General features: G+C 28.4%; 2 protein-coding genes across 2 annotated transcripts in view; both read right to left on the reverse strand.

Annotated features, from left to right (window-relative positions):
- The window catches only part of SPR (G protein-coupled sex peptide receptor), a 263731-nt gene that overhangs the window by 94684 nt on the left and 141651 nt on the right, over positions 1 to 27396 (reverse strand). The gene's annotated exons all lie outside the window — the stretch shown is intronic.
- LOC148233767 (uncharacterized) lies at positions 21151 to 23004 on the reverse strand. The gene is made up of 2 exons (XM_088188842.1): positions 22606 to 23004; positions 21151 to 22533 (listed from the first exon to the last, which is right to left on the reverse strand). The coding sequence occupies exons 1-2, from the start codon at positions 22989 to 22991 to the stop codon at positions 22005 to 22007; spliced, it is 915 nt and encodes a 304-aa protein (XP_088044968.1). The 5' UTR covers positions 22992 to 23004; the 3' UTR covers positions 21151 to 22004.

Consider the following 27396-nt stretch of genomic DNA (forward strand, 5'->3'; position numbering starts at 1 on the left):
TAAATAAGAAAAAAAAAATACAATATTAACAGTTGATTTGAACGGAAATATTATGCTTGCTTGGTATGGAGTAACACTAGTAATTGAAATGTTTTTAAACTCCAAGTCATTTAAGTAAAGCAATAACAATAACATTATGTAATCCTGTAGTGAATGTTGTTTTTTTAAATTTGCGTCAGTTGTACTTTGTCCATTGATACCCATGTATGTCTTTCATTATATACCATTATATATGTATTTAGATGTTTACTAATACATGGCGATAATTTACGATGGCAGAATTTTTACCAAGTGAACAATTTATACAAAATTGCACGTATATATGAATTTCTTTAAAAAAATAGCAACTACGGCTACTATTGAAATTTGTGAAATGTACCAGCAATATTTTATTGTGATCAGCTGAATTGTTTGCATTAGGAAGTAAAAAAAGCATGCAATCGAAATCGAGTCTCGATTAAATCAAGGAACTTGTTCTCCAGAACTTGCTCCTTTTGGCTATAATTTTTTAATACATGCAAAACTTCCTAGACGATGTAAAAATGGGTCTATCAAAATATTTTTTGTCAAACCTCTAACATTTTATGATAAAGTAATTATAAAATTGACCAAGAGGTGAAAGAAGGTAATATCTTTATAAGGAAATAATATTTTAAATCACAAAAAATAGAATTTTAAGTGATTTTTTATTTAATTATAAATACATTATTTTAAAGATAATAATAGATATATAACACACATTACTACATTATTCTTAAAAAAATAATAGTGATTTTTTAATTTTAACAATTAAAGGACGTTTCTATATTTATACTGAAAAATATTAGAAAAATGTTCGGTGAGACCATATTAACAAATAATCTCTAAGAACAGTGACTATAAAAAGATCAAACTTAAATTGAAGTATAAACATAAAATGCTTGCAAAGCACATATTGTTTAGAGGCATAAATTTAGTAAATAGTTTTTTTATTTTTAAGCTCAATAACTGTAATATTTTATTATAGGAAAGTTTGTAAAATGTCTTTTAATTTTTTTAAAAATTAATTTGCTGTTTCTATTACTATTTGTCATATTTTTACTTTTTTATTTCCTCTTATAAAATATAAAATAGTTATTAAACAACAACTTATACTCAATTTAAACTTATAAATTTATTTTTCTGTATTTTTAATCTTGTAATAGACATGTAAAATATATATAAAAAGTGTAAGCAGGCAAAAATTACCTCACGTAAACAGAATGAAGAATACTGTTTACGTGTGGTAATATTTTATAAAATACCAGTAACTAAAGATTTAAGTTTTAATATAATTGTATTTATATTATATTATATATTTTACATGTATGTATGTTTCGATATTTAAATCACTTTTCATTTACTTACGGTAGCATAAGTGAGCAAGCAAAAATATAATGACTAATTAGTCATTGATAAACATTTTTTGAGATTTTTTTTAATTACAATAAGATAATACTAAACCAAATTTAAATTGTTATTTATTACTCCAAAGGTATTGCAAAATTAGAAAAGACTTACTGTTCAATATAGTAAATCAGCTCTAATATCTATTTAAAATTAAACGAATTTAGATTTGCATTAAACCCTTTACATATACATATGTAGATAGTTATATTAAACCGATTAGATCTGTTTGGGCAAAGCCATTACTGAACTGTACTGGGAATATATTAGCTCATATGCGGTATATGTAAAATTACAAATGAGAATACAATTTTAATGATTTGAGCCTAGGTGAAATGTGCTATTTCTATTTATCAATATTAACTTTAAATTAAAATAATTTAATTAATATTATTTATTACACGTATGCTTCACTGTATTAAAATAAAAAATATAAATTTATCAAAAACATTTAAAATATTAGTACAAGAATGTCAGATCTCTTAGAAGAACAGATCAAATGTATAATAATGGTAATAAATAACATTTAATTTTATATTATATGAAAATTTATTATTTATTTAATTAATGAAAATATTTGATGTATACTGATTATACTTAATATTATACAAGCATAGTATATTAACTAAATCACAGTTTTTAGTCCGACGAATTTAATTAAAATATTTATTTTAATTTATGAATAAAACATTTTCCGCCATGATATTAAAATAGTATCTACATTATATTTTAAGAGAACATTTTCATATTCTATAATTTTTGAAATATTGTAGGGGTATATAGAAAATTATTGTGTAAATATCATGAAGTAAGTCTACAATATTGTAACATTTCATCCACAAGGTTCTCTATATTATTACAACTAAACATAAAACCTCTAGTTCTGAGTAATACATTTAAAATAAATTACCATTTAATTTCACTATCTTTTTTAAAAATTAAGTAATTTAATTTGGGCAATAAGCAAATCTTATAATATATATTTTTATTTTCATTCAGAAAATAGGCACTTTGGGAAGGAAAAAAAAAGATTACATGCATGAAGTATTTTATTAGGTATGTTTATTTAGTCATGATAATGTTTAAGTTAATTAGATTAAAACATATTTACACGTTTAAGTCTGTATTTAGTTATAACACTGTATTTTAAGAGATTAATCTGTTTAAATATTTTTTACTTATATTTTTGATTGTTTCTTTTTTATCAACACAGTTGTAGTAACTCAATATATAAAACAAAGAAGGACTGGTCATCAACCTGAAGAATTTATTCTGGAATCTCTCAAGAATGTTAATATTACATATAGAGGACACACCAAATCTAAGCTCCACAAGAGCTACATATATTTTATTATTTATTCATCCAATGATAATACTGAATTTGGTCTTGTATTCCATTAAAGCTGCAAAGTCTGAAATTTTGTTCCAAATATGAGTTTGTTAGATCAGATTTCTGTTGATAAGAATTTTAAAATATTTACGTGAGATATTTATTTCCCAATAAGTATCTTTGTTCAGCGTAAATTTAACATGAATTTCATTAGCTCTGATTCGCCATTTAAATAGCCAAGCTTGGATTTTTGAGAGATGATCTTGCAGTCTCTTTGATGCTATTTTTGGGTCAGTACAAGACGCTACTATTGTAGTGTCGTCGGTTAATTTAGCAATTCTGAGAAAGATCTATTGTGTATAATAAATACAGTACGATGCTCTCTAAGGATCAAAGGCACACTAGATAGTATTTGGTACATTTTTGTGTTTACTTCTCCGTATTTTGGTAATAAAAAATATTTTTTATATTATGTAAGAGTTCAAATATAATAATTCATCTCACAAAAGATAGATATTTATATATATTTGTTGCGGATTCTGCGGCAAATGGGCAATGGGTAAAATTTATTAAAAGGTACGGAAATTAAAATCTACTTTTCGTTAGCCATATATAATTAATAACGTCTGGTGCTTTCATCTCATGCTTAATTTTTTGCAAGCCATAGCGAAAATTTTAGATTCAGCACAAAAGGATGAAAACCAAAGAGAGTTAGTGAGAGAGAGAGGGAGAATTTATTTCCATTGACTGAACTTTGCTGAAGCTTCGGGTTAATGTGGTATTGTTAAAGGCGCATTAATATTGTAATTTGTAATACAATATAAAGAGCTCAGATACTTTACGATAAAATATCGATAAATCATTATTGGTAGACGAATAACAGCATATCGTTAAGATAAAATGGATAAAATTATGAAACGAGGCAAGATAGGCGTAGATGTTTTTCATATCAGCTGATAATTAAAATTGTTTGCGGTTAACTTGACCTATTTTTTACATAGAACTCAATTTTAAATTTTAATAGTTTAATTAAAAATATTATTGGTATAGTAAAATTGTAATTTAAATATAATAAAAGTTCTAATTTGTAGTATATTGTTGCCACTAAATATTTATAAATATCTACGCCTATTTATTATTATTAGAACAATTATATATAAGATTATTTGAAAAAAGTTGCATTGGCGTAAAAAAACACTGCTGAAAGTTTTGTGAATTATTTATACTTGCTAGTGTTTTATTCGTGAGTGAATATTGTGCCAGATAAACAAAAATAAATACTTATTATGTTGTATGAACGATAAGAGTTTAGTGAAACTGTTTCGTGTAATTGGCAAATGTATATAAAATACGAGCATCTTGATATTACGGCGCAATAAAAGTTTTGACTATGAACCCAAGTAAAAATATAAACTTCAAGTTAAAATATATTGCTTTGAAAAAATATTACGTAAAGTTTCATTTTGATAAAGCGTTTAACTTTTAAGCTTATTAGTCCCGTCCTTAGTTGATTTTTCTTTATTGTACGCGTTGAATTCTTTCATTGTTTACACATTAGGTTTAAATTACAAAAAACATTTTTTACAACAAATTAATTTTACTGGATATAATATCTTTATTTTTTTCCCGTAAATTCATTAGGCTATCATGAATTTTCACAGTTTGACCTTGTCCCCGCTCACTCTATGGGGGGTAAAAATTAAGCCTTTGGCAAAAATTAATTGCATCGTGTACATTTTTGATTAAAGCGCCTGTTTTTAATTACAAACATTTTATTAAGTGTCAAAACGTAAATTTCAAAAACGTCGACAAAATAAGACTGATAAGCCAAAAAAACGTTTTTTACATTCGTTCGTTCGGTGCCCCTAAAAGAAATGGCCAAGACGTGTTTCACGTGTTTTTATGGTTTCGCAAGAGGCGCGGAGAGACCTCAATTTGATTTATGTGTTAAAAGAGAACTCTGCCGAGGACCAAGTCACTGATTTTTATAAAATATTTATTGCCCCGCTCGAGTGTTCTCGTAAAAGTTAAGTCTGTAAATTTTACCTTTTATAATAATAATAATAAAATTAAATGAATTCACTTAGCTTGCCAGAGACAAGATAAATTTTATTGCTTTCGAAAACTTGATTTTAAACGTATAGCAAAGTATTCAACTTTTAGGAAAAAATAAAATCTATACATTATTTAATAATATCACTGAACAAAAAGTTCTTTAAGATTATGTAATTTTAAAGGTTTTAAAACTTCTATAATTTCTGCAATTTTTATTGAATGTTACCGATAAATTGTCTAAAGTCATTTTTTGTATATGTACTTGTTTTTAAAAAACTAAATCGCTCCAGCATATCTTTAAGACTATTCCATCTGGTTTTACGGTCTAATATAAGTGAAAGATCAGTAATGTATTTTGTTTATTTTTTTTATATTTCATAATTCAAACAAAAATACAATATTCACAAATATATTAAACACTTTTTTTTATGCATTTCACTATTTATTTTTAGTTCTTTCACCATGAATATTATATTTATAAGCAATAAAATTAGATTTTTTTTATAGTTTTCAACAAATATTTGTATATTCATTTTTTAAAATAAAAATTTAGAAAAAATATATTAATTTACCGTGGACGGTTAAAACCGGTTTGCGATTTGTAAAAAAATCTAAAAAGTTGCTTTAAAGTGGTTTCAAGAACTATTAAAATGCAGCTCAAATAAAATTCCAAGAAACGTAGTTATCTCATTTGTGGTAGCAAACGGTCAACAAAATATATAAGGTACATAAAACAATATTTTTATATGAACATTTGACTCTAAAATAGACTTATTGATTTTACGTTTCGAATAATGTATTTATTCTTTACATAACCATAGAAATGTATTTTTTTTATTTGTAAAGGCAAAAGCAGCTGTAAAAAGGTTTAGAATATAGCTAAAATTAGTTTATTATGACTGAAAACACAAGAGAAAACTGCACTCCTCTTATTATTGATAAGCAATGTAGATTATTACAATTCGTTGAAACCCTGGTAGAAAGCATATCTTTTCACACATTATGAATTAAAATCCAGTCGCATTAATAGTAATTAAAACCACAGACGTTAACTACAATCCACTAAATAAAATATTGGAGAATTACAAAGGGAAAAAAATCGATCCAAAGAGGCAATCGATTAATCTGTCATCGGCAGGAAAAATAAGATTAAAAGGTTTAAGACATTGAAATAAGAACTACAACAAGAGAAATATATTGGCTTATAAAAATACCAACAATCTGAAGAGATAAATAAACGAAGCGTAAAACCTGGATGTGATCATTCAGGCAGAGAAACGGTTTAAATAAACGTTTGACTGCTTAGTAATTTAAATTGATCATAAAACGTGTAAAACGTTGTGTGGATTTTGAATATAAAAACGATTTATACTTTGGGGATATATAGTGACAAGATATCTCTATAGGAATATGAATCAATATTGTTTAAGAGAAATTATGACAGTAAAAAAAATATATAGATAGCCAGAAAAAGCCACTTTTCACTAGACTTGAAAACTTCTTGGGTCAACGGTTTGAAAATATTGACATAAAAAATATAATTTATAATATTGATTATTCACATTTTTGACACTATTTTTTGGTATATAATTAAATACAAAATATAAATGATACTATTTTACAGTTTGGTTAAATATGTAATATTAAAAAGTAGCCTGTTTTTCTAACTGAAATTTAATTTAATAACTAAGGAATAATCCTACATATTGAAAGTTACAAAATAAATAAATTTGCACAACGCTATGCTTGTGCTTTTGGAAACACGTATGTTTGAAACAAGCTTTTTCATATATGATGCCACTACAATAATACTTGCACCTCCTATTTAACTATTAAGTGGCACTTTATATATTAAACATTGGCAAAGTGGCCTTTGGTTTACTAATGGCGTTCACAAATGGTACATAATGCACTTTAAATTAGTTTTTTTGTTTGAAATTACCTTGTAAATTTTTAAAAAATAAATTTATAGGTATTATATAAAAATAGATAATAAACAAAAATGGTTCTTTTGAGAAAGATAATTATATAATTTAATTATTTTAGTTAATAAAATAGACAATTGCTATTCTTATTTTTTTAATTTTATAAAATATTTATTTGATAGAAAAAAATATATAATGAGTTTCTTGAAGTAGTAAGTGATCAGTAACTTTTAAATAAAATTATAAGTTATTTCTGTATTTAAAAAAAAATAAATAAAACAATTCATTGCTATTATACACAAAAAAATGTTACAATGCCTTATTTTAATTAAATAATCAAACAGCTAAATTAAAATATATTATATCAAAAAAGTTATAGCTCATAGAACTACGCAATGAAACATTATATTATTATATTGATTTACTTCCAACTCAAACTCCACTTTGAGGAAGAAAATACTCCTTAGCGCTAGTTTTCTCCAGCTATATTTATTTATAAGCAAATTATAAAAATAGTACATCTAAAAAACATAAAGTAATCCTAAAAACGCACTGAAACCCGTATTATTCGCTATCTTATTATATACTAATTAGTCTAGAATTATGCTAATTTAAACCTATACTTTTTGCTTGATGTATATATGTATTTTTTTAGTAAAATGACAAATAACACAATATTAAATAGACCATAAGAAAGGAAGTTATACGAAATGCCTACCGAGCTAATAAGATTACTAAAAGTGTGTTAACGAATCAATAAGTTTTGGGATGCTACGTGCCTACTCCCAACTTTATCAATGGTGAAGGGAGAATAACAACCAAGATGGGTATGTTACGTAAGTTTCGTGGCCTAAATCATTTTATTACATTGTAATAAATCAATCGTAAAGCACACGTGTCACAAAAGGGAAATTAATTACGTTGCCTTTGTAAAGTTCAACGGTAGCATTATTTATTTGGAACGAAATGAAAGAATGTCACCGAAAGCTTTCGACACAGCCGGGCGACTAGATTGAATTTCTGCTTTGAAGAAATTCGGGTTAAGGCTGGGAAATAATTTCAAATTCGACATCTTCAATCGAATCTTGCAAACTTTAAGGTTTTCAGGCGCTTTCGAGACCGATGACCACACTGTGCGTTTTAACTTTCCGATATAATTGCTCGCAAACTTTCAGTTAAATTATAAATTTAGCGTTTAATGAAAATACATAGTGTGCAAGCTCAGCTCGATGTTATGTATGTATTTTAAAATAATTTACAATTTCATACTAATACGTGACAGCTAAACTAAGATGGTACGCAAATCTCATGAGATCAAACAAAACTCTCTGTATTCCAGTGAAAGAGAGAAAATCGAAAACTTTGAGCTTGAACAAATCGGAACTTTTTAAAAGATACTTGTAAAAGAAAACGATGAAATATTCAAAGTGCCCGTTGTTTATTATTTATTATATTGAACATAGCTGTTGTGCTTTGAAGTGTCACTAAATATAAAGCTGCAATTATTTTTATCTTACCATGTATACCAAGAAAAAAATAATAGTATCTTAACAGAAAAAAATCCTGAGATATATAATTGAACAGTGTTATTATTATAGCATTTTTCAGAAAAAAATTGAAGAGAAACATAATTTAATTGGCTGTTATTTCAGAAATTTCCCGTATGAAACATTAGGCCTTTCACTTTTTAGTTTGACATACTGTATATTTGTACTATTCAACTCGCTCTGCAAATATACATTGCAAGATAAAGCTCGGTACGATGGTTTTAAAAATATGAAGTTAAATATTGAAATATTATATAAGACGACTGAGAGTTAACGTATTTGATTCGTTTAACGCCCGTTACCTCAAATCGTGGCGGTTGTTCGTTATCGTTACGGAAAATTTGCATATTGCACTTTTGTGCAAAATGCATTGTAAGGATTTTTACTCCGTTATTAATGTGTGTAACACGTATAAATTTTCCGCTAGACAAATGTTGCGATTCTTTATTTTTGCTGAAAGTACACCGAAGGCACAACGCCAAGTAGAATAATGATATAGTATAACTCGAAAAAAGTAGTTTAAATCTATGGTCTTGAACTATAAGTGCTCTTATAAACTTTTAAAAGCAATGATTATGTTACTCTATTTTCTATGAAATTTTTAACATTGAATTTTTATTTTCTGATTAAAGTAAATAGTTACCATACGAGTAGTGGTAATTTATGATCGTAAATTGCAAATTATTAATGGTAACTCATTATAATAATAATTTAAATAATACATTTATTGTAACGTTTTAAATACTGTTGGCAAAGGCGTTCTAAAAAACTTCTCGTAGATCAGCGATTACATTTTTCTTAGTACCATTTGAGGCTTGAAATAAAAATCAAGAAAAAGTTTACTGATTTAATAAAATATGAAACGTAGTGTTTCATAAAAATAGCTTTACAGTGCAAAAATTAATAATCAAATTTGACAAATTGTCTAAGCATTTCTGTCATATTTTGCCGAAAATTCACAACATGAATCGATAAAATAAAAGGTTAGTGACCTTATTAATTAAAGAGCACATCATATAATTTTTTGAATGCTGTCAATCATTTTTATAACTTTTTGTATGCTGTCAATTTCTTCATATACAAACTATGAGCAATATGATATACAAATTGAAAATAATGTATTGTTTGAATAGCTCTTCACAAAAAATATATATATATTTTAATGACTTTCAAGCAAAATTTTGTAAAAAGCAAATATTTTAAGGATAAAAAGTGTTATTTTATAGTCATAATTAATTATTATTTATTTCGTAAATATTCACATTAAATTATTTGTTATTTAAACTAGAAGATGTCCCATCGGTAGCTGTAGTAACAGATTTTTAATTATTAGGGTATTTTTTTATGTCAATATACATAACGAGATCCTGAGAATTTTTTATACACTTGTTGCTGTTAGTGACTTATTTAAAATAACCTCGAAGGTGATTTAAATTAGGAATTTAAGTTGCTTAAAGGTAAAAGGCAAATCGCTATAAATCAATAGGATTTTGAGAAGAAACACTTAGTGTTTAAAGGAATCAAATCAAAATATCCTTCCTAAGAAAATATAAAAAGCGTTTGAGAAAAACTTCTCTAATTAGTATTTTTTTTAAGAAATTTTTAAGAATGAATTCTCGAAAAAAAATCACTACTTACATACAAACATTAACCTAATTATTAATTTTTTTTATGCAAATACTATTTTTGAAAAAATTGATAGTTCCCAAAAAAGTTAGTTTATTACTATCCACTGATAATATATGTTTTGTAAGCAATGTCTGTTTTCTAGTTTTCGAAAGTATATAAAAATCATTATACTTTGCAAAATTTGTCAAGCGGGCAAATAAATATTTATTACCACACAATACTATAAGTAAGTAGTCTAAAAGTAATGTAAAAGTTTGCCTACAAGTAAAAACGAGTGAAAATATTTTTGCAGCGTCATGGAAAAATATGTTTCGCTCTGTTAATTAAAAATAAAATTCTCAAAGGGTTTGTACCTGTTTAGATGGTAGGTGATACAGTGTAACAGTAGCAGTTGCACAGTATGCATAACTTAATTATTTTATATGATAATTACTTAAAATAATAGATATTTTTATTTAAGCTTAGTTGAAACTAAATTTTTTCCATGTGGTGTAATTAGTTTTGTAATAGACATTAAATTGGTAATAAAAACTTACGGATAAGTTCTTCCAGTATTTATAAAAAATATGAATGACTTTCGGTCTTCTCATACAAAACGTAGTGCAATATAACACCCGCCGTGCCGAAAACAATAATGTGCATTTTATACCGTACACCACAAATATCGTCTCTGAGCGAGCATGTAGTGCATATATCCGAAGCACAGCTCATAACTAAAATCATTCAAGGAGATTAAGAACGTTAAACTCTTACATTTCTTTTGAACTTTATGATTATGAATCAGTATAAATACGCTATTAGAAAATACTTAACTTTCAACCTAGGATATTTTTGAGTTTTTTTTTTAATTAGGTATTAAATTGTTATTTGCTTGTTATGAAAAAAATTTTACACTATTTTATTATTTATATCTAATTCTGTTGTTTAAAAATTGAATTTTAAAATTATTGTATAAAAATATTCTCTTGTTCTTAAAACACTAACAAATACAAATAAACAATAGAACACTTTATGATAATTATCTATTTAAATAGTTTATGCTTAGTGGTTCTTCTGTTAATTTGATATTTAATTATATGTACAACTTATGTGTTTAAACAAAATCTCTCATGAATAGATTGTTTGTATACATTTATAATTATACTATATGAAATAAAGTTGAATATAATTTATGAGCTTTCTATTCATTAAGTATATTTTATTTTAGCACCATCGCAAATTGTATTACATTACATATTAATATATTCAAAAGATTTATTGCTATGATATTATTAATGAAAATTTATAAGTGTATAAACTAAAGAAGAGCAATATTTTAAAACTAAAGTGTTGCTATATTAAATTTTCAAATAGCTATGTTATTTAACATAACTTCAAGACTACTTAAGGATAATAAATGTCACTTTGTTATAAACCATATTTTATTAGAAATTCGACAAATAATAACATTGCAACGTATGGTTAAATCAACGTTTTGTGTTATTTTATACGTTATTATTTTTATGTACCGAATTTTTCCCTGAAACAATTTCTTTCGACAAGATTTTACTCCCGTTTAATAGCAACGTCCGCGCTATAAAAATAATACACAACGCAGCCGATACGCTCGTTTTTGAATTTTACGACGCGAAACTTTTACTTTTCGAGTACAAAAAATAACGAAAAATACACAGGATAGTAAAAAAGCTAAAACTGAGCCATGCTCGGAAAAAAGTGGCTCGTAAATCCCTAGCGGGATGAGATGTGGTCCTCTAGTTTCCGACATAACTGTGTGCTGCGATGGATTTAACATTCAGTAGACGTTGGATTATGCACATACACTATATACTTTTAAGATTAAAGTTGGATCACTACTTTATGTTATTGCGTATTAAAAATGGACGTGTAACTTACACTCCGAATTTTTTATTATAAGCATATAATTGCACAGAACATTATTAAAAAAATATTACAGTATATTATAAGCTAAAAAATAGTATAAAAGAAAGTCAGTTATATCTAAGTTTAAATACAAAATTGGCTACTGGTCCCAGCTTAAGTGGCTCGTAAGTTTACCACTGAATACTCTGTCGTACGCCAAGCTTCCTACATCAATATTATTTGCACCGATGGCTCCGGGAGACAACGGAATGGACGATTATCATTTCAGGTTAATGGGATATCGACCAGATGAGTAATCCTTGATTGAATGTCAGACAGGATTACCGTCAAAACGTTTACTCTCACGATAATTAAACTAAAAACAACTTAACCGTAAACAGTCTGATGCGCAGTAATTAATCAACGTGATTTTTTATCTATAATATATGGGACATTCTAAAAGAATCAATGTTCCGATACAATAGGTAAATTAGGATACAATTAATTCATGGCATCGAAGAATTAAATGATTAAGAAAACGAATACCAAATTAATGTATTTTGTTGTGCTTTTAAACTATGTTGCTCTAACCATCCGTAAAGAGGTATTATAAATTACACGTACATAATTTATCAATAATTGTTTCCAATCTAACTTTTATATTAAATTTTACGACACATGAGTTTTAAAAAAATGGCCAATTACTGCATTTAAAAACATTTGTAAAGTGATATTTGATTCATTAGATACCCGCAAATGGCAAGATAATTTAAAAAAATTGAAAGGGAAATTACGAAATTGAGAATAGTCCTGGACGTGGAAAATAAGCAAAGAGAGACGACGATGTCCTGGTTGCAGAAATGAAAGTCAATTCTACTCAAACTATTCATCAGCCGGCCGAGAAACTAAATCAGTACGAATAAACAGCTCATAGACATATTAAAAAGATTGGAAAAATAGAGACAAGGTATATGTTTTCCCCACGAAGTGAGAAAAAAAAACAAAAGCTTCTTAATTTTAAAGCTGAGTCACCTTTTCTTGAACTTTTGTTAACCTAAGACGAGAAATGAGAGTTGTACGACAGAAATCGTCGTTAAAGACAATGGTTATTTTTAGATCAAGTAACAAAACCTATCTAGAGCCCAGGACTCAACGTAAGAAAACTATTTTGGGTGTATGGTGTAATTGCAAAATAATTGTACATTACGAAACTCTTACACCTGGTTAAACACTATCAACAAGCTGCTGTTGTGACTAGCTGGATCGTTTGTAAAGGTAATTAAAAAAAGCCTGCACTTGTCAACATAAGTCGAATAGAAGAATCCCTGTGAAGAAATTGCTTTTCGATAAAATTGATTTTTTCTACTAACTAAAACTTTTTCTACTAAACGGAAAAAAATAAAAATGCAGACGACGTAAAAATACGGCTACCAGAATATTTTAAATCAAAGTCTCCAATATTTATGGTAATGCAATAAAAAATTAATAAGAAGTGGAAAAATGTAAGGTATTAGATGCTTTAAATCATTTAAATAAAAATAAACATTAATAAAATAACATTTATTTAGGGATTGTCTAATATACATATTAGGAGATGCCATAAGTAGGGATTGCAATACCGGTAGTACCGATACCAGTATTACAAAATGAAATACCGGTATTACCAAACAATTTTTTTTTAAATATGTACATCTTATTTGCTAAAAAGAATATATTTTATGCCTTAAAATTGCATAAACGACGATGCCCTTGTTTGTTGAAAACAAAACCATAGATTTTTTTTTAATAAAGGTTATTTCAAAGGCCCAAGTATTCCTCCTAGAGGTAAACCAGCTAATATTATACGTGGTATCAAAAATGTATTATTTATCGAAACAGCACTGCTTCAATTATTGAGGCATGACTGTAAAATATGAATAATATTATGCTAGTTGTAGGAGATTAACTTAAGTAGTTTTATTGAGATAAGGTATTAAAGTAGAATATTATTATCCCGTTTTTCCAAGAAGGTCAAAATATCGGCCCACTAGATATTTCAGTGCAAATTAAAAAAAAAATTGAACATGTGTGATATATTTTTTTAAATTTTTGTATATGCGTGATGTGTTAACATAAAAATATGTATGCTTAATATCAGGAAAATCTAATATATCTTAATAATTCTGTTACGTAACAGAGAAATGACCTAGCTCTTTTTTATGATAGGGATGGCTGGTGAAGTAAAAACAAATTCTTTTTATTTGTTAATTTTTCACTTCATTCAGACATATTTTTACCTAATTAGTCCACGGAATATACTTTGCTAAGCACTTGTGTTAAATAATAGCAATAATTTTTAAAATACACATGTATAACATCAATTATTTAAAAATGCAAATCAATGATTTAAAAAAAAAAAAAAATTCGCATATGCTATGGAAAATTGTCTGGGACTAAAATTAATATTCATTAATCATTAATATTAATATAAATAATTATAATTTAAATTTAATTAATGTTACTTTGCTTGCAATTCACAGATGGATATACAAACAATTACGTATAAAAGTAAAGTGTAGATTTTACTTGTTTCAGTGAAAGGAGTAATAAAAATATTCCTTTACCAATATGTATTCAAAAATTACGATTGCTTTTATAAAGTATTTTTTTTATAACGATGAAACGTTAAATCGCAACAGAAAAAAATACTATTGTTGTTTACGTCATGCCGTTCGCTTTGCACCCTTTGAAGTTGAATTCATTCGCTAAATACTATTCATAAAAAATAAAAACACTCTAAAGCAACTTAGTATTATAAGTAAAAGAAGTATGAGTTTCATTTTCCGCATTCATTTTATATTCAAGGACGATTTGAGGCAGTGGTTTATAAAGAAAATTCAACAGTAAAAGTTTACCTTTTAAGTTTAATTTATTACGGTAGATTCAATTTTATTTTAAAATGTTTATAAAGTATTAAAATTTATTTAAATACATTTTAATAGAAAATATGCATTTAATATAATAATAATAAACAGCACACATGTAATATTATAATATATATATATGTAAATTAGAATAAGCAATCAATATATATATGTATATATTAAATTAAGGTTTACCTTACTAGCCATTATGCTTCTGTTTGTCTAATAAATCTCTTGATTTACTAGTAGATATGCAGTACTAAAGCAATATATTGTAAGATTTAATTAATCATGATCATATATCATGTACTGACATAATTCTAAATTCTATTAATGTTTTAATATATTACGTAATAATACGATGTCAAGTAAAAATACATTATTCGTTCAAGATGCATATGATCAGTCGTAAAAATGTCGCATAAAACACAGAAGATTTGTGTTGCTCATATTACGTAATATGATTTTATAGTAATTTATTATTGCGAAAATATTGTACAGTACTTTGAAGTTACATTGCACGTATTTTATTGCAAAATAAAGTTTCTTGGTCATTCGAAATCGTCACCTGTGAGTTTAGGTCGTCTTTGACTTTTTATTGCCTTGAAAATATATTACTTACAAGTTTGCGATGTATCAACACATACATTTAGCGATCTGAAAACTCGAGAGTTTACAACTAGTTTGGATTACACTGTACGAGATTCGGTTAGTAAACTTGACCGATTTTCAACTTCACTCGTTTTCCAATTAGTAAATTAGATTAGCTTTTTAAGTGATCCTTATTGAAACGGATATACATGGTTAACTTGTTGCGTTGATCCTCCAAAATTAGAGATGTAATTTTGATTAAGCTTATAATGAGCTTTTCATTGCGTAAAAGCTTATTGTTGCACTATTTTAAACCGGTGGACATAATCGGTTTTAAAAATCATATTGTAAATGCAATAATTTTTATTCGTCCTCCTAAAATCTTCACGATGTAATAAATACGACTTAATCTTATTTTTCGACGACGTTTGCTTGGGTTGACTGAGTAGATTCAACGATTCGTGAAATTCGGTTACGTCCAAGCGTCGAATTGAAATGGATGAAAAAAATAAATGATAGATATGTAAAGCGGTGTTTTTACTACTATTTTATAGTATATATCAAAAATAAATTATATTTAATCAGACGTTTCAATAAATTATCTTAAATTATAAAATATTGATAAAAACTACAATGAACATATCAACCCGTTTTAATTTACAAAAATATTAATAATAAATATTTAGTTTTAAATACATTTATTATTTACTATTGCTATTATAATACAAAAACATTAATTTGTGTGAGAAACAATAAGAGATGAATTGACATTTTGAAAAGGTTTCAAACATAACCATATTTTTTAATAATTCGATATTTAAAGGATACGATTTTTGGGGCTAAGAAGATAAATATTCTTACCAGTAAATTTAAAATATATTTATTAAAGCTTGTAAAAGTTAGTATTTTATTGATAATGTATTTGTTTGGGACTTCGCTTTTTACTAAAACAATAATGCGTTTAAAAGGTTATTTTGGTATCAAAAATTTCGTTTGAAATTAATGTAAGTTAAATGAAAGCCTTTTCAAAGAAAATGTACACCCAACAAAAATAAAATAAGTTAAGATCGAAGCTTTGAAAAGTTTCGAGCTTGATAAAGCTTTATTGAATCTAAAATATAAAATCAAGTGCTTTTGGTTTATAAAATTTAATTTAAAATTAGTAATATAATTAAAAACAGAATGTATAATATATGAAATTTTAAGTTTTAGTAAAATATAATGCTGATAATATCGCTAAATACAAGATAAACAATATACAAATATACCTACATCAGTGGCGTGCGGTGACTTTTGAAACCGGTCATGCGGTAAAAGGGGGGGGGGAAACATTTTTAAATTTATTTTCTTTATTTGATAAACATATTTGTATTTATTTTTAAAAACTAATTTTATTCGACGCACTTTCTTACAAAAGTCATCAATAACCGCATCATATAATATATTGTATTTCATTAATTTGTCTAAAAGTTTTTTTCCGATTGATATTAATGCAAGAGTATCTATTCTCACTTTGACTATTTTTAGTGAATGTATTTTTTATTCTATTTAGTGAGCATATAAGCTAACTTTATAAGCTCTAATATGTAAGTTCTTGGTCAATAAAAGCTCAATACGAATTAAGAGCAACATACATTTTCTAAACACTACTTTTTTATTATAATAATAAAAAACTCAGAAAGCCTTTTGTCAGTAGTAGGCCTTCTTGTATTTGTAATATTGTATAGTCGTTCCAGTTGCTAGGTTTTTGTGTTTACGAACGTAGTATACAGCTTCAGTTATTATGCGAGTGATGCTTTTATACGAAGAGAGTAGAGTAGATATGTGTATCGCACGCGCAATATGTGTGTTAAATTACATACGTCACAATGGAAACTTTATATTACAACAATTTTATATCGTAATATCATCCTTAGCCCATTGCGCCCTCCTGTCGTATTATATGATCGCACAGATAAGTTTGCTGGTAATGAAACGCTGGGGTACGAGTCAGATATAATAATACTAAACGTGAATAAAAGTAATGTGAAAATAAAAATCGAGCATAATAAAAAAACTTGAGTGCCCCTGATTTGGGTAAGGGTATGAACTCGAGATGCTCAAAATATTTAACTGAATTTATACATAAATATTATATATTATTTTGTAAATTTAAAATGCTTTCAAATTTATCATAATTCGATTTCTATAAAAACCTTTTTCGAAGATTGATTTAAAATATATGACCCCAATTTAAAAAAAAGTCAAGTCACACGACATCACATATTTCAAAATCGATTCTTATAGGCATCAGCTTTTTAAAAAATCTGAAACGCTGAGGTGTTTGGGTTACGATAAAAAAAATCGGAAATAAAAGCCGATTTTTAACAATGACTTGCTATAAACGGTTTTTTTTCCTTCTCGTTTAACGAAAGAAGATTATTAATTCTTTCTGCTGAAGCTTTCCATCTTCATGTCGCATCTGTTTAACGTTATTACTTTTTCCTGTTATTTCATTAGCATATATAATGAAATTTATCCGAAGCGATTGTTGAATATTATAGTTTTTACATACACATAGAATCCAACAGCATAAAAAAATATGATCTAATCTTAATTAATATTAAAAGCTATTTATATACAGAAACAATCGAATCGTTATTAATAAATTACCTCTTAATTAAAAGAAGGATTATATTCCACAGTAATATTGAAACTTATGTAATGATTTTTCATTGACAGTGGATATATTATTTTTTTTTTATTAAATAAGAAGTTTTATTTATTTTAAATTATAATGTATTCTAAACTAAGAGTCTAAAATATTTAGTAATAATTATTTAGCTAATTTTACTCATGTGAGAAGTGAAGTAGGTTTGTTTAGAATTATAAAGCATCCAGACGTTGTAGTTAAAATAGAAAATGTAAGTGCTATTAAAAAATACTGATTGAATTATTAATTATTTTTCAGTTATATATGTAAATATTTAGCAATTATATTATATGTCAATATATAACTATCTGGGGTACCTCAATACAGTGAAATATCGATCGCCGTACATGTACGGCGGTACCCCTCAGAGGGTTAAACTATATATTTTTAGAAAAATTGCATTTAAACTACAATCAAGGTCTCCTGGAAATCTATTTTATGCAAGTTAAAAACACAGAAAGATGTGACAATTTTTTTACGTTTTTTACATATTTTTTTAAATACATACATATATAGTAAAGAAAAATTTTGTTATGCTTTGATGTGAAATATTTTTCAAAATACTATAGTAATATTCGCATTAAACATGATACATGAAGATACTGAAATATACTTGATTACATTGGAAATAATAATAAGCATTTTTTTAATAAACATGATAATGAAAATGCAATTCATTTTTTTTGCTATAATTCATAATCTAAGATAAAGTATATATAACTACTTTTAAAGCCATAACTTTTTTAATCTGAATTTAATTTCCCATTTATTGCTACTTTATAATTTATTTTGGTAACTTTTGAAATTCTGTTGAATTTGGAAAATGGTCTCAAACCTAATAGGGTATTTTTATTTCGTGAATATGATAGAATCGTTTAGTATCAAAGTTAGTATAAAGTCTTTAAGTACTGTCATATATGATTCAGTCAAACATTAACAATACTATTCTACTGCTAATCAATTTAAAAACTCGAGGAATTCTTCACGTACTAAATTCAGTTTGTACGAAAATTTTGCTATAAACCCAGAAATGTTTTTGTTTTTATATTTAGCTCATCGCTCCCAAAAAAGAGTTTTTTTTTTTTTTTTTTTTTATAAATGTTTATTTCAAAAATAATTTAGTTTTATACAAGTTATAAATTACATGTTTCTGGCTTTTAGCCATTATCATGTTTACAAGCGAAATTACAATAGTTTAAATAAAAATAGAGGCAACAATATGCAATATTTAATAAGTAAAATTTAAGGAGAAAATACTAAAACCTTTATACAATAAGAAAAAGAAAATAAAATAAATAAAATATAAGATACATAATTAAAAATAACACTTACGAACTGGGGCTATTGAAGTCGTGGTTACAGATTTGCTATCAAAGCATTATGTGCTTAGGCATTTTATGTTTATACTTGAAATTTAGTGTGACTTTGTCATAGTTACCAATTTTTGCAATTAATTTATTATTATGTTCACGCGAGATATTTTTGTAATAATTTATCGTATTAGTAATAATGTGATTTTTAATTGTAGGTATAGAATATCGAGTGTGGAGTTTCTTTAAATTAGTATAATATGGGGTGTTATAAATTATTTTTACAGCTTTATTTTGCATTACTTGTAACTTATTAAAATTATTTTTACACGTATTACTCCACACTGGGCAAGCGTATGTTAATATCGGTCGTATTAATTGTTTATATAATAAAATTTTGTTTTTAATCGTTAACGCGCTTTTTCTGTTAAAAATGGGTCTCAGAGCCGAAATGGCGGCAAGCCCTTTAGACCGTACTTCTTTTATATGCTTTGTATATTTTAATTTAGAATCTAAGTGAAGACCCAGATACCTAACACTCGTTTTCCATTCAATGTTTTTGCCCTGCTCGGTTTTTAAAGGCGGAGGCAACGGTTGCCGGCGCATCGTAAAAATGATTGCCTCAGTTTTATCATCGTTTATTTTTATTTTCCACTTTTTTAAATGTTTATTTAAGTTATGCAAAGATTTTTGTAGTTTTGTTGCTATTGGTTTAAGACCATATGAACTAGTTAAAACGGCCGTATCGTCCGCGTAAATAGAGAGACTGGTGTTTTTTAAAATTGGAATATCGTTTGTATATATTATATAAAGATACGGCCCAAGTATGCTCCCCTGAGGAACCCCGGCTGGTATTTTACGCGGTGTCGAATTATCGTTATTTAAGGAGACGACATAGCTTCGATCTTGAAGGTATGATCGGATAATTTGTATCAGATAGTGTGGGGTTTTGTACTTATCTAGTTTGTATACTAGCCCTTCATGCCACACAGTATCAAATGCCTTCTCTACGTCTAACATTAAAAATCCTGTGCTTTTTTTCCTATTAAAATTCGCAGAAATGTGCTCCGTGAGTCTATTAAGTTGATGCGTTGTTGAGTGTCCTTCGCGGAAGCCAAATTGTTCGTCAATGATTTTACCATTTAGACACTCTTTTAAACGTGATAAGATAATCTTTTCAAATAATTTACTTAGGGACGGTAGTAAGCTAATCGGTCGGTAATTTAATGGGATGCTATCAGCTTTACCGGGTTTTTTTATCGGAATTATTTTTGCAACTTTCCAAATACCTGGAAAATACCCAATAGATAAGCAAAAGTTAAATATGCTAGTTAGGAAATGAAAGCATTTAAATGGAAAGTTTTTTATTAAGATGTTATCTAATCGGTCAATTCCCGGAGCTTTATTATTTTTAAGTGATTTTGCAATGTTATAAATTTCGAACGGGGTAATTTCGTTAATAGTTTTCTTATCTATTCTAGTTTTATCAAGTCTTTGAATTGAACGATCAACTTTATTCTGGGTTTTTAGATGCGTATAATTTTGCGTTAGCACATAGGATGTAGAGAATGCATTAGCTAATACCTCAGTTTTTTGTATGTTCGAGGTTACTATGTCGTCTCCATTTTTTAACGGCGGAATGTCTGAATATTTATTTTTAATTGATTTAGCGATTTTCCATAATGAGTTATCTGCTGGATTTAGTTTTTTCAGTTTACGCGACCATGAATCATTTTTAATTATTTGGATTTTTACGCGGATATCACTGGCTAATTTATTTAATAAAGTTTTAAGCTGGGGTGATCTATTTTTTTGCCATTGCTTTTTAATTCTGTTTTTGATTTTTATATATTCGATAATTTCTGGAGTTAATTTTACTTTATTTGGTATATTTTTACGCGTCGGTATAAATGATAATTTACCCTGCTCGATTAAATTTGTAAAAAAATTAATATCATCGTCAATTTGCCTGGTGTTTTGTAAAGTGTATATCTGTGGAGCGCCGTGTAGACGACATTCAATGAAACTTCTAAAACCTTTCCAGTCAGCTCTTCCGTAGTCAAAAAATATTTCAGGGATGACCTCAACATCGCCTTCCAGAGCAAAAAACACAGGAAGATGATCCGAAGATAGAGCTTGGATGCAGTGCATCCCCGAAATTGGCGTAAAACCTTTGACTAATGCGAAATCAAGAGTTGATGGAGACATGTTATTAAAAGGATAGTGTGTGTGTGAATTTGGAAAGTGAATATCCGTGTCAGTATCGTGCAAGTAGTTAAAGAGCATGGTACCGGATCGATTGGTACTAGAACAATTCCAGTGCGAGTGCCCGGCGTTGAAATCTCCGCTTAATATAACAGAGCTTCCAAGTCCAAGCACAGCATCTAGATCACTCTGCAACAATTCGTCTCCGGGTGAGTTGTATGCGGCAGCAATTGTGATGATTTTATTATTATTATTAATTTGGATCGCGACAGATTCTAAGTTAATTACGTCGGGATTTATACGCGCGTGTTTTATAGATTTTTTAATAAAAATCGCAACCCCGCCACCTGGCCTTGAGAGTCGGTCTCTCCGGAGGCAAACAAAGTTCGGCAAAGATATTTTAACGTGAGGTTTAAGATACGTCTCGGTAACTATGACAATGTCAATTTTATACTCACTGATCAATAGCTCCAGCTCACCAGTTTTGTGTCGAATTCCACGTGAATTCCACGTCAGCAAATTCAATTTCTTCTTAGAAGAGGACATCAAGGTACTCTACCATCATGATGGCTATCTCCATTTTGCTCGCACACTTGCCAGCTTTGACCCGAATCTCCTGAAGTACGAGGAGCATCTTCCGTAGATCCGAGGACGACATGGGGGCATCCTCTGCGCCGGTGTTTGGTGCTGCTGTCGGCTCTGGTTGTGATCTTTGAGCCTGTTTGAGATTAGCAACCGCAGCTGAGAAGTTCTTAGCCGGTTGGGATGGTCGGAGTGCGGGAAAATGCTCCTGAACTAAGTTAAATGTCGGGCCAGGTGCAGCCGGGGCGACAGCCGCGACAGTAGCTGGCCTTTGATGTCTCCTCTGAGTCTGGACAAGATACTCCTTCCTGCGAGGGCAGTCCTTGAAGTTGGCCGGATGATCTCCTTCGCATCCGATGCATTTCGCTGGTGTCTCACGATCCGTTTTCGAGCAGTCAGCGGTTGCGTGGCTGCCGGTACATTTGACGCATCGTGGGGTTCGGTGGCAGTTTTTGGCTGCGTGTCCATAAAGCTGACATCTGAAACATTGGGTTAAATGTCCATTGTTACGCTTATACCTTTCCAGAATGGCCTTGGCGAAACAAACGTACCGGATGTTTTTGATTGCAGCTGTCTTGGTATCCGAAGAGAACTGAACCAGGTAGAGGCGAGAACCTCCTAGTACCTCCGTCTTTGTCTTCATTGTCGTCACTTTGACGACATTGAGTCCTTGCCTTTGGAGGTCAGCAGCTATGTCTTGAGTTGGAACTTCTGGTAGTCCTTTCAGGACAGACTTTACTGTCTTGTCCTCGTCAGTGGTGAAGGTATGAAATGGGCGTTGCCCCCTCAATCCTTCCATTAGTAAGGCTCGTTGCTCGAGCGAAGAACACTGGACGGACACGTTGCCCTTTCCAGTGTAACGCAACGTGAAGTTGCTGGATTTGGTGACGGATTTAATAAGGTCCGTCGTTTGAAGATGTGAGCCCGTGACCTCCATGATCACAGGCGGAACTCTGCTTGATTTGCTTCCTAATACCTCAGGAAGCTTTTCAAACCTGTTTTGGCTCGGGGTTGGTCCGGGGCTCCTGGACTCAGTGGATGGTCTGGCAGTTTTTTTCGGAAGTTGCCATTCCGAATCTTGACTGGGGTTAAGGAACGCCTTAATCGTCCCCACAGAACGCTTACGCGTCTGCGCCTTTTTCATGGCGCTGTTGTTTGGTAGGCAGTGAGCAAAATTGTTCAGCGGCGCAGCTGGCAGGTCCGAGTGTGTACAGCAGCGCGGTCTACGCACAGAGCACGAGGTGCGTCCGTACACCGCGAAGGCACAAAGCGGAATGACAAAAAAGAGTTGATTCACTAAATTCACATAATAAGTCTGTAAAATAAAGAATATAATATTTGGAACCAATCAATTTGGCTTGTACAGCACGATCTTTATTTTCTAGGAACTCTAGCATCGAGTCAAAGAGCTTATAAAACTGATTCAAACATATACTTTTTGATTGTCAACAAACCATGGGAATAAATTCTTGATCGTTTTCAATGTATTTAAAAAAAATCATTATTGCTTAGGGATTTTAGAGCAATTTTTAACTGTTATTCTTATGTAATATTATTAAATTAAGAAAATAAAGTGTTTTAAAAATACAGTTCATACCAATCAACAAGTCTATGTTCACATTTAATTATTTTAAAATAAAATTGTGTCCCTCATATATTATTTATAGTTTTCATTATATTCTTATCAATGTATGTTTTTTATCCATGTATTATCGATTTTTCTGTTTATTGAAATAGTAAAGAATCGATTATTGATTGATAAAATATGATAGATAGCATATATATACATACAAAAATATATTTAAGAATCCTCAAATTAGTTTTTGCCAAAGTATGATAGCAATTTAAAAAACATTATTTATTTACAATTAGGACAAAAAACTTATAATTATAGTATTTATGAGCTTTAAAATATAAATGGACTCGCATCAAATAAGCATTGGCAGACACTATTGCGATTGTATCTGATTTAGCTTTATTCCTCGAAAGACGATTATGAAATATGTAATGTATATAAATATGTATGCTCAACATTTGGACTTAGTTGATAGACAAAACAGACTAGAGCTACTTAATTTTGTTAACTGCAAGACTCCTTCTTGTTCGACACTACCGTTTGTAAATTATATATTTTGGATAATAAATTATTATCAAACAGCTCTTTTAGCGTATATTATTACTATAGTATTTAAAAAAATATTTTACATTAAAGCATAACAAAATTTTTCTTTAATATATATTTAAAAAAATATAGAAAAAACGTAAAAAAAATTGTCACAACATCTTTCTGTGTTTTTAGATTGCATAAAATAGATTTCCAGGAGGCCTTGATTGTAGTTTTATTGTATTTTTTTTAAAAAGGTGATAGTGAGCCAAATAAGTTTGAAAATATATGTTTTAACCCTTTGAGGGATACCGCCGTACATGTACGGCGATCAATATTTTACTGTTTTGAGGTACCATAGATAGTTATATATTTACATATAATATAATTGCTATATATATAAAATAATAAATAAAAATATTAGTTATATATTATATAAATTTTTTTTTAAATAATTTATAATTATAATTTAAATAAACTAAAAAAATCGCTTTTTTTAATAAATAATAAATTGATGCTATGTCAAAATTATTCTTGAATTATAATTTTTCTTAGAAATAGAAATTTTAATAAGCACCTTTTTTAAATTATTATTACAACGCAATGACGAGAGGGAAATGAGACTTTCGATTTTAAAGGCTTCGTCGTGTCGCCATGGAAACAAGTTATATGAGCTTTGAACGGAAGGAGATGCGATGGAACATAGAAAGCGGTTGAAACTCAATACCATTTCTCTTCTTTCTCAGCTATATGAATTCAAGTAAAATATAGTTTGAGGAAGTGTGAATTGGTATATTAAACGACAGAAAAGATGTGAAAAAAAAACGACAATAAAAACACATAAATACCTATTAAATAGATAATAATTTCTAAAGCACATATATACATATATTTAAAGAATCTCAAGACATATTGATAACATGATACTTTAACTGAATGATAATATGCTTATTTTCATTTTAGTTTATAAATTACATATTTGTATTATACTATTCCTTCTAAGTGATCGTAAACATGCCTTATTATATAATTATGCGTTTCAGATATGTTTATTATACTATACAAATTTACTCAAAATTATTATTACACATACTGCGATGTGGGAAAACTTCGTTAAATTCACAAAATGGGATTATAATATTTCAACCAGTGAAGTGTGTTTAAACCGCATAATGCCAATAACGTAACCGACGTTAATTTCGATTATGGGTAATGCCGTATAATATTCGAACGCGATTATAACCGTAAAATCTCATTTGGTACTACAAATTCAGAGTATATTAAATACTTTATAATGCGCACAAATGTTGTAGGTATATATGCTATACATATGTGTGCTGTTTTGACTTTGACCTGATTCACATTGTAAGCGTGCAAGTGCTTTATAGACAATTAAATATATCAATCAATGTCGTTCGATCGGAAAATTGTAGAGCCTTCGACGGATAAGCCGCTAATAAGCTTTAGTGGAGTGGAGTGTTATCTAAGACATACCTTATATACTCACATTCGGAATGTAATTAAATCAATAAGTCAATATATAGTAAATGGTTGAGAGTAGTTCTTACTATATAAAATTACTATAAAAACATAAGCTTTTTTGGAAACGGTTTTTTAATTAAATCTTATTCTTTCCATGTAAATATACAATATATATTTTTAAAGTTTATTTTAATAAAGAATTATTATGAGCATGAAATAAATCGTAAATATTTGTTATATATAAGTAATAACACTGATTGATTTAATCTCTTAGAGGCCGTCTCTTTAAAGCAATAACATCTCTGTTCGTTTTTAAGCTCATTGAACCGTTTATATCTTTGAGCATAACATATATACATTAATATTAAATAAATACGTTTTTCTAACCGATCGATCGATGTTTACTCAAGCTTCAAAAGAGATTTATTGCGCTTTGAAGCATACCTATACCTACAGAATTAAATTAATTGCATTGATTTTGATACTTTATAATAAAGGCTTATTATTGAGAACCTAAAAATGGTAATAATTTCGTAATAAGCTTTAAATTTAAATTTATCACTCAATGGCAGTATTATGCATACACGTTTTTATACACTAAATCTGGCGATATATTTATATATGATTTTACATATATAAGAACTAATATTTTTTTATATTCAACTATCATGACAACAACTAAAAATATTATAAAAATATATCGCGCGATAAAATTAAATTACTGGTCTTATTTTAAAGCCATAAAATCAACTTTTAGTTACTTCATGTTTTCAGATATGAATATCTTAAGCTAAAAATAATTATTCATGTAGATTTTGTTTCTATATCATAAATAATTGTATTTTGCAAAATTTTCATTTAAGTGAGTGTATAAATTTTCGTAGCTTAAATGTTTCGTGTACCATTATGAGAGTAGCCTTTGAGATATTTAATATTATTTATTCTACGGTAGTTTGACCTTTTGAAAACAGGGTTAAAACTTCTGTTAATTAAAACTTTCTGTTGCATTATTTGCTTTGATTTTATTTTATTTATTTATTTTACCCGTACGGAGCAATTAGCTCGATGATGCGAAAAAATCGAAGCAGAAAAAAACAGTATCAACAAAGAATTGCTCTTAAAAGCTTTGCGCCACATTAGTCACGTGAATTAAGTTATAAATGTTTTACTGCGACACAATTAGATTTTTTTATGCGTCACACAATGGCACATGATTCCAATTTATATGCGAAAGTCTATAAAAAATATACACTTGCTAGAAGAAAAGGGTCGAATTCGTTCGATTGGCTAATAAAAAGAGTTTTTCGCAATATGTAACTTGAGATTTACATCGTCGCCCGAGTGGATTTGATTGAACCGGCAAATTGACCTTAATCAGTTTATCCCTGGCTCCTAATTGGCGTAGACGTACATATGTAAAGTTGTATACGATCGGATATAAATTTAATCTGACGCCGTTTCGGCGTGCCGACTGTATTCGCTGCTATTAATCCTGTTCGTTAATTAATTTTACACAGTAAACGCACTTGATGGGGTCCGTTAGCCGTTAACAAATTAACTTAGCAAGACATTAAATAGTTAGTCGGCATTGAGATATTTGTATTAGCAGAACTAGAACGGTATCTGTTATAATCTTTAAACTATGAATGCCAAGATTCGTATCCATAGTTACATAGGCATTTGAAACCGATCGAACATTTGGTTTTAGTGTTGCGGTAAATGTTCGAATATATTTTTTGTAAGTTTATATTATGAT

Source organism: Plectrocnemia conspersa, unplaced genomic scaffold (assembly GCF_051122295.1).
Source record: "Plectrocnemia conspersa isolate PC_06_02 unplaced genomic scaffold, ASM5112229v1 ptg000007l, whole genome shotgun sequence".
NCBI classification, from domain to species: domain Eukaryota; kingdom Metazoa; phylum Arthropoda; class Insecta; order Trichoptera; family Polycentropodidae; genus Plectrocnemia; species Plectrocnemia conspersa.

What these genes read in the sequence shown, in the direction of transcription:
- LOC148233767 (XM_088188842.1), bottom strand. Translation starts at nt 22,991, where the DNA reads ATGGAGGTCACGGGCTCACATCTTCAAACGACGGACCTTATTAAATCC. An exon ending in GCTGCAATCAAAAACATCCG is followed by an intron (nt 22,534 to 22,605) that starts GTACGTTTGTTT and finishes CCAATGTTTCAG; the next exon opens with ATGTCAGCTTTATGGACACG.